Raw genomic sequence first — 12197 nt, 5'->3', positions numbered from 1 at the left:
TTCCCTACTTCTCCTCTAAAATATGTTTACCCAAAGGAATTGAAACAGAAGTCATAATTTGCAGAACTATATTATGACTCACAAAAAGATTGACTACACTAAAACATAATATAGAAGAAAACTGTAAACTCTAATTTTTTTTTTTTTTAACACCAGGTCATTCTGGCCCATAAGCTCTATATGACTAGAGAAAAACTGACCTTGTGGTAATCATGCATAGATTCAGGTGTTCTAGAGATTAGACCACTGAGCAAACAACACTGTAATCTATGAATTCTAACCAATCTCTGCCAAGACCATCATATGGGTCACTCTAGCCCCCTCAATTCTGTAAGAATCCTTCCCTATCTGCTCCCTTTTGAGATACCACACAGCTCCCCAATAATGTCTGTTCTCCCTTGCTGCAGCAAGCCAATCAATTTAGCTTTGACTACAGGTTTGCCCTGGCTGGTAGTCTTTATCACTAATGGCTCTGGTAACTGACATAAGGACTGCTTTTCACAGTAGATGAAAGGTTGTAATTCATTCCCTTTTCCTTCCTTCTCATTCTCCCAGACTCTTTTCATGGCTGGATTATGTCCTAGTTAGAAAACTTCCTAGAAGGGAAGCGACTTTATTTGACCCAGCCAAGTTCTTGTACCAATTATTCCTTAGCTGAACTCAAGAAGTCTTTACTACCTGCCTAACTTATTAGTCTGAGAGTTCATTCATCTGTCTGGGTTTTGATTCAATATTTTCTTTTGTTTTCTGAAGGAATTGTTGACATTTTCAGAAGGAAAAAAGTATACAAAATGTCTCTTTGAAACCTCTGAGTTCTGACAGAAATATGGAGTCTGGAACAGCCCATGGTTTTCTCAGTTCGAGAGTATGTTCAAAAGGCAGTCAGATCCTGGCCGCTCAGCCCTGGGATGCTGCTTCTCTTGACTGATATCTGAAAATTCTGATTCATGCCCCAGATCACCCAGCTCATTACCAGTGGTATCAACTCAAACACTCCATTTATTCAACCACTGCATAAAAAGTTAACAAAATTATGCAGGTTTCAGGTGCACGATTCCACAACACATCATCTGTAGTATAGGGGGATAAAGGGTGATGGAAGGATACTTGACTTGGGGTGGTAAATACACAATAGGTGAGGTTCTTTTAAAACTAAATTCATCATTTCATAATATATGCTATTGAATATTTAGAATATATAGATGTTAATATCTATATTTTATGTGAATAAACATAAAAATGGCATTTATGTAATAAAAGAATAACTTAATCTTCTATTACCATGATATAACCACAATTATTATTTTGTTGGGTTAGCCTTTTAGATTTTTTTGTATTGTTAATCACAAATTAAAAAGCCAAAATGAAAGGCAACAAGTGTTTATTTGGGATCAAAGAATTGCAACCTTGGCAGCACCTATTCAGACAGAAACCCAAACAATGTCTTGATTACAGGGTGAAGGAAAGGGGTTTTTTTGAGAAGAGGAAAGGAATAGTTATGTGAAAAAAAAAAAGACTTTTTATTGGACTTAATAAGCTGAACCACTCTCGGCTATACATTGCTGGTTACTGGTCCTGTCTTCAGATGGAGAGTCCATAATCATCCATTCCTGTGGTCAAGATGCCCACTTTCCTGCTGGTTTTAGAAGCAATTATAGTTTTAGCTCAGTCCAAAGGTCTGCCGCAGTCCATAGATTCATGCAACAAGTTGTACAAGGCAGTTCCTCTAGAGTGACAGTTCTGACTTCGTTTTGAAATGACTTTCTTTGTTTATGTCACTTTTCATAATGTATCTATACACATAGAATTCATTTTTAAATGAAAATATATTTATCTACAAGAGACTTTACATCCAATCTATAGATATAGTACATGCAACACGGCTTTAACAAATCCCTGACTTTCCTCTAACCTGGGTTTACTCTTATCATTGTTTATAAATGTTTTATTTTACACACCATTTCAACATTTAAAGTTACTTTAATATATATTATCACACCTGATTTTCATTTTATCTGTAAGAGACAGATAAAATATCAGGTATTATTCTGACTTATGCTAAAGAAAAACAACAGCCAAGCAGCAAGCTAGGGGTTGAATAGGATATTGAACCTTTGGATAGAAAAGATGAATGTCACATGGCAACTCAACCTCAACAGCTAGAAAGGAAATCTGACAAAGAGGCCTTTGTCCTGTCCAAAATTCACTGTCCCACATCCACAGCTTTACAGGCCTTACCCTTTTAGTGTTTAAGGCTGGATTGATCTGACCCAGGGAAACTAGCTCATACAAAGTTCACTTAGACTGATATTTAGAATCCAAACTGCAATTACTTTACTTATATAAAATATAATATGTTCACACTAGCTTATCAACATAACCATCCCCAGTGAGTTAGATATATTACAAGGTGACATTTTTTAAAAGTTATCTTGAAGAATATTGACTGACAATGATGATTATTGTCAATTGTGTGATTAAAATGTTAACCCCAAATCACCAGTTCAAAAGAACTTAGGCATCCTTATGTTCATAGCAGTGTTATTTACAATAACCAAGTGCTGGAAACAGCTTAAGTGCCCATTAGTAAATAAGTGGATCAAAAAACTGGTACATTTACACAATAGAATACTACACAGCAGAAAGAAAGAAGGAATGCCTACCTTTTACAACAGCATGAATGGAACTGGAGAATATTGTGCTAAGTGAAATAAGACTGTCTGCAAAAAAACAAATACCATATGATGTCACCTATAAGAGGAATTTAATGAACAAAATAAGCTAATGAATAAAATAGAACCACAGGCATGGAAACATGGAACAGACTGAAAATGACCAGAGGGGAGTAGGGTGGGACAATAATGGTGGAAAGAAGGGGAAGGGCCTAAACAACGAATATGTATGAATAACCCATGGACATGGACAACGGTGTGGGAATTGACTGTGGGAGTAGGGGATGGGATGGGATGGATGGAGGAGGGTGAGGGGGGAAGAATTGAGACAACTATAATAGAATAACAATAAAAAATGCTTAAATAATAAAAAAAAGCTAATCACATACCTGTCATTATCTCTCCTGACCCACACATCCTTGTACTCCACCTCATCCTCTACAAATGCACAGAGATCCATTCTCAGTTTTGCTTCCTTTGCCTTCCTTACATTGTTCGCTAGACTGACCTATCTCCTACTCTTACCTCCTTTCTCCAAACAGTCTAAAACTGAAAATATTCTATCTCAGTTTATTAAACTATCATCACATCCCTGCTTGCATCCTTAAGATTATAGCCAGATCACCTTGTTTTGAATCAGAATATTCTCAGATTCATTAGTCACACATTTACCCGTAGTCTCTTAGTTTACTCCCACAAATAGTTCATCTTATACCTAGTGTGGGTTTTGTTAGTTTAGACCACCAGTAACACTCTCTTTTAATTCCCTTGTTTTTCTTAGAACAGCCATGCTGCCACTTCAGGACCGTTGTCATTTGCTATGTCCTCTGCCCAGAGACCCTTCCCCCCACCTCCTTCAAGCCACTTTGGGATACTGTGCAATATTGCAATACCACCTCCTCCTATGTGGTATCTCCCTTCCTTCTTTTATTTTTATCCTCAGCACTTGTCACCATCTTATATACACTGAATATTTTTTTATTTATCTTATTTGTCCTCAGCCAAAATTCATTAGCATATGAGCTCTGTGAAGGCAGGGATTTTTGTCTGATTTGTTCACTGCTATACCATCAGCTTCTAGAATAGGGTCTTGCATAAAAGAGGTGATTCATATATATTTATAAAAGCAAGGAATAAATAGATTTCAATTCTGGCTGGCATTAGCATCATCTGGGAAACTTTAGAGGTATCTTGACCCCACTGTTCAAAGATATTAATTTAATTGGTCTGATGTGGGACTCAGGCATTGGCATATTTTAAAAACACCCTGGATGAATCTAAAGTGTAACAGAGTTGAAAACCATTATTTAAACTCTCAGAATACAAATTTACCTCTATTTTTTTTTGCAGGAAGCACATACCATTATCCCCATGTATTAATAACACTGAACCACACCCCATATCTTTTGACTTCTCTTCACACCTGACCTAGCAAAGAACATAGAACGAAATTTGAAGAAAAGAATACGTTTTATTGCCAGAGTAACCCATTCATATGATATGATTAAGGTGAAACCACTGAAAAGATGGAAATTTTCTAGAAATACTTGATCCTGATAAGAATGACCAATACTTATGCATAGGGAATTTCAAAGCGAAGGAGTAAAACTCCCTAACCTAGAAAAGTTTCATAATCTTGAGGCTGCGCATGGAGATATTCAGGTTCATAAAACAATAATAAAGCTGCATTTGTAGGCTGAGTAAACAAATGAAACTTTATAACCTCTTGTTTCTGAAATGTAGGCCTCCTGCTGGTGCCCCCAGAGGACCCTTCTAGTGGTCCTAATTCATGCAAAACTCATTTAGCAGTAATGACTATGTAGCCTGGTGCTCAAGAAGGTGCTTGAATATGAAACAAGAAGTAATTCTGATCCTCTCCAGTGCTCCCCTCTGGATGGAGAAAATCATTTTTTGGCCACCCCATGCTGAGCAGAATCCATGAGCAAAAACGAGGTTTACAGAAGCCAACGTGTGGCAACATCCTTTGTTCGTCAGTTATTTGTCCTCAGAGATCTGACAATGCCATCAGAGCAATTCTGTTCTTGGCACATTTAAGAGGCAAAAAGGGGCATGGGAGAGACTGTATCAAGGTAGTAATTTTCTAGGTAATCATCCTAATGTCTTCATCCCGTGTGCATTTGTATGAGCAAGTTAATTAGGGAAGTTAATTTTCACAAATGGCACAAAAATGCCCATTTCCTGGTGATACTGCCCTGTGCCAATGCCTGGCTCAAGGTAACCAGAAAGGATACACTGAAGCTCTGAATCCATCACAGAAGCCCAACTTGGACCAGGAAGAACCACATCTGCCAGCTTGGCAGATGTGAACAACATTTGGAGTTTTCTGAAGGCTGAGGGAGAGACGTTTTCTCCTGCAACCAGCAGCTGAACATTGTGGTGAGTTCCCTTCCTATATCCGTCTGGCCAGCAGCCTCTGAGACTTGGTCTGAGAAGAACAAGAAAAGCTGATCCATACGTATGACCTCAGACAGAGAAGGCCTGCACGCTGCTAAGCTTAGTCTGACTGCCTAGGAACCTTCCTGGGTGACGATTCTTTCTCATGGGCGCTCTGAGTCTGCGATGATAGGAGCCACACATGACAGCAAATGGAATCTTTGAGAGCTCTGTCTTTTTAATTTCTGCAATATGGGAACTCTGGAGTCAGACCAGATGGTGACAAAGCTATCTTTTCTCTCCAGGAGAAAACATGTTTTCCTTGTGAGGAGGTAGAAGAGGAAAAAAGAAAGGAAAAGGATCCTCCTACACTCTTAGTGAGCTGTGCTACAACTCAGCTTCCAGGAAAAAGAAGAAAGGCTAGCAAGAGGTCTGCAATACCAGGGGTGGCAAGAGGCCAGTCGGCCACAGGGATGATAGACAGCTGGAGTTAGCACCAACCCAAAATGTTTGTTTGTGATATTCTCTGTGGATCTTCTGGTCCATTCCACTCCAGAAGAGCGTATGCTATACTCAGAAAAGAGTTCCTGTCTTGATTCCTACTGAGTTCTTATTATTTTATGGAAATTTTCATCTTGCTGGGCTACTTTATTAATTTTGGAAATTAAGTATTAACACCTTCCTCAGAGGACCAGGGAACAGATGGCACCAAATAGTTTATCCTCAGTCCCTTGTGAACAGTAGGCATCAATAAACATCACTTCCCTTTTGTAGCATTTCACCCTTCTCAAAAGAGCATTGTTACTCTAATGAATTATTCAAATGAAGAATCTCCACCCTTCCCCGCCCACCCCACCCCCCACACCCGATTTTGACAGGCTTTGCTGTTATAAAGTAACATTTCCCTTTTGCCATATCTAAAACTTCAATTGTCTTGACTTTGAGACAAAAAGAATGAGTTTATTAGTCACTAGCATTAACTAGTGAAGATCTGGAAGGATAGATTTTTCTCACTGCCAAAGGGCTTTACAAAAGGAGAACAATCCATTTCACCTTCATGCAGGAAAAGACTGTAGACACTAGAACAAATGACTGACTGACAACTGTCTGAAGACATGCCGGAGGATGGGGGGGAAGCCTGGCTGATTTTGGTGGAAGCCAGATGCATCTTGCCAAGTTCTGCTTTCCCAAACCCTCTGTGCTCTTCGGCGTGTTCGAAATAGCACAACTCCAGTGCCCATACTTCAATCTTTCATCATTTGGGGACTGACAAACTTCAAAAAGGCAGAGAAAATTTGTATTTAGAACAGATGTCCTGAAAAACATTCTTTTATTATGTGCTAGGATAAACTTTGAAAGTGGGACAAAGATGGGAAGTAAAATTTGTCTGCTCACCATGGACATTCTCAAAATAATTCCCAGCAAATTTGAGAACAGGTGGTTTCTGTGCTTAACCTCAGCACTCGGAGCCATATCTCCCTAGATTCTTTCTCCCTTGAGAATTGAGGGCATGGGAAGTGATTCCATACTTGTAGGTGCTTTAACATGGCATGTTTTTAAAAGCTTCCTGAAGTTCTTGATACAAAAATCATGAGATGTCACAACAAAAATGTCTTCTTTCAAGTTAAGTATCACTCTTGCAATGGATCTGATTTAAAAATGCAAATATTCCACCCTGGCTGGTGTGGCTCAGTGGACTAAGCGCCAGCCTGTGAACCAAAGTGTCACCAGTTCAATTCCCATTCAGGGCACATGTCTGGGTTACAGACCAGGTCCCCAGTAGGGGGCATGTGAGAGGCAACCACACATTAATATTTCCCTCTCTCCTTCCCTTCCACTCTCTCTCTAAAAATAAATAAATAAAATCTTTTTTTTAAATGCTAATATTCCTGAAAAAATGGAATGAATATCTTAGGACAGAAGATTTACTCCATGTCTTTTCTGTTCTAAGAACTTCACTTCTTTAAAAAATTTCACCTTTACAACAACCTTGTGGAAGATAATGTTTTCTCCATTTTATACAAAAGGATGTTTAGGTGAAGAAAGATTTGCTAACTTGCCCATCATGGTCCAGCCCATTAGTGATAGAGTCAACATTTAAATCTGAATCTGTTAAGAAATTAATAATTTTTTTTCTCAGTATTCAGCCGGAACTCCTATTGGTATAACTGAGGAAAGGTGAGGAAGAAAATTCATCAGGAAAGTAACAAATTCAAGTTTGCCTACAGTCATGTTTTAGAAGAAGCTGCCCAGCTCCTTGATGTGATTATTGCTAAGAAGGGAACAACTTCACTGAAGACTTTCAAAGGAACTTTGTGATATAACTTGATAGTTCATGCTCAAGTCTCAGAGCACAAGACACTTAGGTGAAGAAGTGCATTTGCTTTACTCTTTGTAAACATTCCAAATGATGGCAAAATAGGATACCTCAAAATGTGCCTTTCACATTTCCAGGAGCAAGAATTGTTGCAATCTGTATAAATTTATACATTTATCTAACATTTATTGTGTACGTGCTCCTCTTCAAACACTGCTACAAGCCATGAGCAATTCAAAGATGAGTAAGATAAGAACCCATTCCTTAAGAATAGAAGAAATAATAAATTCATCAGAAAATGTTCCTGTGGGAGACACACATACATAATTACAATTCAGGGTATAAAATGAATAACCACTATAAGAAAATAGTGTATCATGTTATGTAGTTCAGAGAATGAAAAGCTGATTATTATTTACAATGATTAGAGATGGCTTCATGGAGGAAATGGCATTTAATCATGGGCTTGAAATGTAGGTAAAATGTTGATAAGGCACAGTGAAACACTCTAATAGAAAATTTTATAGGTAATGCCACAGAGGAAAAAAATGATCTCATCAAGTAATTAATTATTTTGTTCTCTGTCTGAATTGTTTCTGAGGTCTAGAGTCAAGGACCACTAGCCCTAACTCAAGAGTGCCCTCTTAAGTCTTCTTTCTTTCTCTAGGAAAAAAACCTTTAAAAATATGGTTACAATTTAGATGTAAGTGGTTACAGATTTCGGATATCAAGACACACACACATACCCAAACAAGAGGCAGACACACAAGGCTTGTATTCAGTGAATGCAGGACATGTGTTATGTCACAACCAGAATATGTGAAAATAAAAAGTGAATGAATAAAAAATAAATTTGAACTCAAACAGAAATAGGAATACCAAGGAGAGACAAGCCACCTCACCTTACAGAAACCCAGAAAATCTCAGAATAGTAGACAATAGATTAAAAAACTACAAGATGTGAGGTATAAATCAGGGAGATTGGTTGAAATTCTGTCTTTGCACTGGTTTCACATCCTGACCCCACCCAGCCAATCAACTTCTTCAACCATGGAAGCACTTACAAGAATCTTCTTTGAAGTAAATCTACAGACCCAGGATAAAAACTTCCAGATATTAACATTTTATATAGGTTACCCTATAGTAGAGCCTGCCACAAATATGCATAAAATTCTGTGGCAATTTTAGGAAAATCCATTATTTTAAAATAAACTTGTTAGTGCTGAATAATAAATAGAAATTGACAGAGACAAGAGGGAAGGAGGGGGTGGCGGGGAAAAGGAAGGGAAGGGGAAAGTCAAGGAGCATATAGCAAGGACTCATGGACAAAACCAAAGGGGAAGAGCTGAGGGAGGGAAAGAGAGAGGGGGCAAGGGAAAGTGGTGTGGGGGAGGCAGAGACAATTGTATTTGAAAAAATAAATTAAAATACAATTTAAAAAAAAGAAATTGACACTAAAGTATCCTCTAAAATAAAAGATACGAAACAAGCAACTTGATACAGGGGTGGGTAAAAGTATGTTTACAGTTCATGTGGAAAAGGACATGTGGGTTATGATTATCATAGTGGCTTTATTGACTCAAAAGTATGTCACAATGGCACAGCGCATGTAGGCACAATCTAAGGTGCTGACCATCATGCTTTACACATTCTTGTAGTCTGCTTGCTATACTCAAGGACATTTTGACACAGTCCTTTAACCTACTTATACCCACGCCACATAATGAGAGATAACACAAGAAATAGGAGAAACACTTAAAATAAAATATAATTAATATTCCCAGAGGGATAAAGAAACATACTACTTCCATGAAAGCAGAATAGATAGTATGAAGGAAGGAGAAAAAGAGAAGGAGGAAGAGAAAGAAGAGTCCTAGAATAAGAAAAGCTTCTAGATGTTAATAACATAATAGTTAATTAAAAATAAACACTTAGAGAAGAATTGAAAGATAGCGTTGTGACAATCTGTAAGAGAATAGAACAGTAACACACAAAAAAATATACCTGATGAAGTGCTACCTACCCACTGAGAATAGCAGTTTCTGGTTTGGAGAAGCTGAATGGGGGTTTCTTAATTTCTAAAATTTAGGACACATTTTAATTGTTACTTTATGTTTTGTATGAGCTCATTCTTGTGTACTTTAGCTAAAAAGCACCTATTAGCATTAGGGAAAACAAAATTTGATTGAATGCTAAATAAATACATATCATTGAACATTATGTGAAACTAAAAACTTATCCAGTTAATAAAGTTAACAGTTACAACAATGGTTGATTCTGAACACTGAGATTTTTGGATTTTTTCTCTTTTTAGATTGTTTAGTAAAATAAGGAATAAAAGTTGTACCCTGGTAAGGTCATGCTCAAAGATTTAGAACATTTATCTCAATATGGTTTACAATAGTTACAGATCAAAACTACCAAGGAGGCTGTCAACGGACTGTGGGTTGAATAATGGGATGCATTTTTATAATGGAATATACCCACCTGATATCCTCAAACATTATTGGCAGTAAAACAAAAAGATGTTTAAAGTATTATTAAGGAAAATAAGTGATCCTCTATTTGCTTTTACTTGTTTTGTATACATACTGTTATATTTTGCTTTAGTTATAATCCTGCTCTTCAACTTACTAATTATGTGTTTGAAAGTTACTTAAATTCTTTAGGTTTCAGTTCACTATAATAGGAACACTAATAGAATCTATACCACAAGGCTGTTATACTGAGTAAATAAATTTATATATTTATATAAATTCATTCTTTGAGTATTTGCTGGCATGTTGGAATCAATATGTATCCATTGCTCATGTTATTGATATTAGTAGCAATGGAAGAAAAGATATTATTATTAATTATACTATCAATAATTATCTTTAAAAACTCTGACAGCCTTAGTTTCTTTTCTTAAAGGAATTTATGAATGACTTCTAAATTTTCTATAATAAATGTGTTGTTTTATGTGAGAAAAAATTAATTTTAGTAATAATTTTTAAATAATATATTTAGTAATCTCCCCAAATAGGATGATGTATCTCTGTTTGACAGACTTCCTTGCAAAGAAAAAAAGGATGTTACCATTTTTGTCTGCTTTAAATAATTCTTCTGCCATTAGTGGTGGAATCATACTGTCAAGTATGATTCTACCAGGGATCTACTGATTCTTGATGGCCTAAAAACTTTCTTATAGAATATTTTTATTCAAATTTCTAATTTTAAAGATAATTCTAAAAAATTAACATATGTATGTCTGGATCCAGTGGATGACCACACAAGCCCAAACACTGCCAAACGATTTTATCACATCTTGACTTTGTCTCAGGTAACAAGAGAACAACAGTCCTTTTTTCCCACGAGATGTGTTTTATTTTTATTTATCATGCAAATAATTTTCTACAATATCCCAGGGCAAACCAGAGAATTTGACAGTTCGAATGGGGGGTTGCCCTCTGAGACCCATGGGCCGATGACATCAGCACAGAGTATCCGCGTTCACAATGCAGTTTGTTGCTTGTGTCCATCTTACAGGTAGCTTCTTCTCCACATCATGACTGGGGTCCCAAAGATAACAGGAGTGGGGACTCCTCCAGGATCTTAGGAAATTTCACTCTGCTTCTCCTGCTCAATGGTCTCTTTAGCTGACAGAGTGTTCTCCTGCATCTTCGTCTTCTTCAGCTTGGCCTTATCACAGCCGGCAATTTCCCCCATGTCTGGCTTGTCTGCCATTTTCTTAAAACAATCATTGGCCTTGGCTCCCAAATTGAGGTCCTTGTTCCCACTCACTGCACCAAGAGATCAACAGCCTTAATAATAAGAATGCCACTTGGCTAAATAAGGCCCCAAAGACCTGATACCCCACTGCACTAATGAAGGTTTTGCCATACTGTGTACTGAACAGAGATGAGAGAGGTATAAGATGAGTCACTCTGAGCTCAAAAACAAAAAACTTGAGTCATAGCACTTCTGAATCTTCAACGTGATTTGCCTTTAGCAAACATTATATACATTGCAACATATTTATACTGTTAATTTAAACTTTACAGTGTTTATACTATCACATTTTTAATTTTATAAATTTGTTTGGATTTTATAGTGATTTAAGAACCTTAAGCTTTTATTAGTTTACATTTAGTTTTGTGTTTATATGCTTAAGTGACATAATAAAAATAACATTGGATTTTTATGAGAAATCTTTTTTCTACAAGGGTTCATACTTTCAAGAATGAAAAATAATATACTGTGTTAAACTCTGACTAGAATATAATTTTAATTTAATATATTTAAAATATTTTTATATTATTATTATATTCCTAACACCGGGCGAGCATGCTGGGTAACACAGAAAGCATTTACTACATGATCCTGGTACTTGATGTGTTTACAAATTTTAAAACATTATCCAGGAAAGTATTAAGTGACAGAATAAGATAGAATGTGATTACATGCCTAGAGTTATTCAGACAGTATGTCCTAGTAGTTTAGGCCAGGGGGAAAGCTCCCAGAGCTAGAATGGAAAGGAAAGCTGCAAGGGGGAGGTGGGACTTGAACTTCTAGTCTTGAAGAAGCTATGAGGGATTCCAGCCAGAGAAGTCCTTGGAGGAAGATAAGGAGGTGGAGACAAAGATGTCACATCTTTCCTGGATTTGGGCAGGGTGGAATGCGAATTGGGTGCATAGCCTTGGGGCAGGAGACAGAGAGAAAGCCATCATAAGTTTTTTATCAGTAGAATGATGTAATAAAAGTAATATTTTGCAAAAGTTCTTCTGATAGAAGCATTGAAGGAGCTCTTACTATATGCCAAGCACTGTGTTGAG

General features: G+C 37.0%; 1 protein-coding gene across 1 annotated transcript; it reads right to left on the bottom strand.

Moving 5' to 3' along the window:
• Positions 1–10977: 10977 nt before the first annotated feature.
• Positions 10978–11109, bottom strand: LOC129062204 (thymosin beta-10-like). The gene has a single exon (XM_054563004.1). It carries the CDS (start codon positions 11107–11109, stop codon positions 10978–10980), a length of 132 nt encoding a protein of 43 aa, XP_054418979.1.
• Between the last annotated feature and the right edge of the window lie 1088 nt (positions 11110–12197).

This window comes from Pteronotus mesoamericanus, unplaced genomic scaffold (assembly GCF_021234165.1).
Source record: "Pteronotus mesoamericanus isolate MK-2021 breed Mesoamerican mustached bat unplaced genomic scaffold, CSHL_Meso_final scaffold_705, whole genome shotgun sequence".
In the NCBI taxonomy this organism is placed as follows: Eukaryota; Metazoa; Chordata; class Mammalia; order Chiroptera; family Mormoopidae; genus Pteronotus; species Pteronotus mesoamericanus.
This window is presented reverse-complemented; position numbering and strand designations above follow the sequence as displayed.

What these genes read in the sequence shown, in the direction of transcription:
- LOC129062204 (XM_054563004.1), bottom strand. Translation starts at nt 11,109, where the DNA reads ATGGCAGACAAGCCAGACATGGGGGAAATTGCCGGCTGTGATAAGGCC.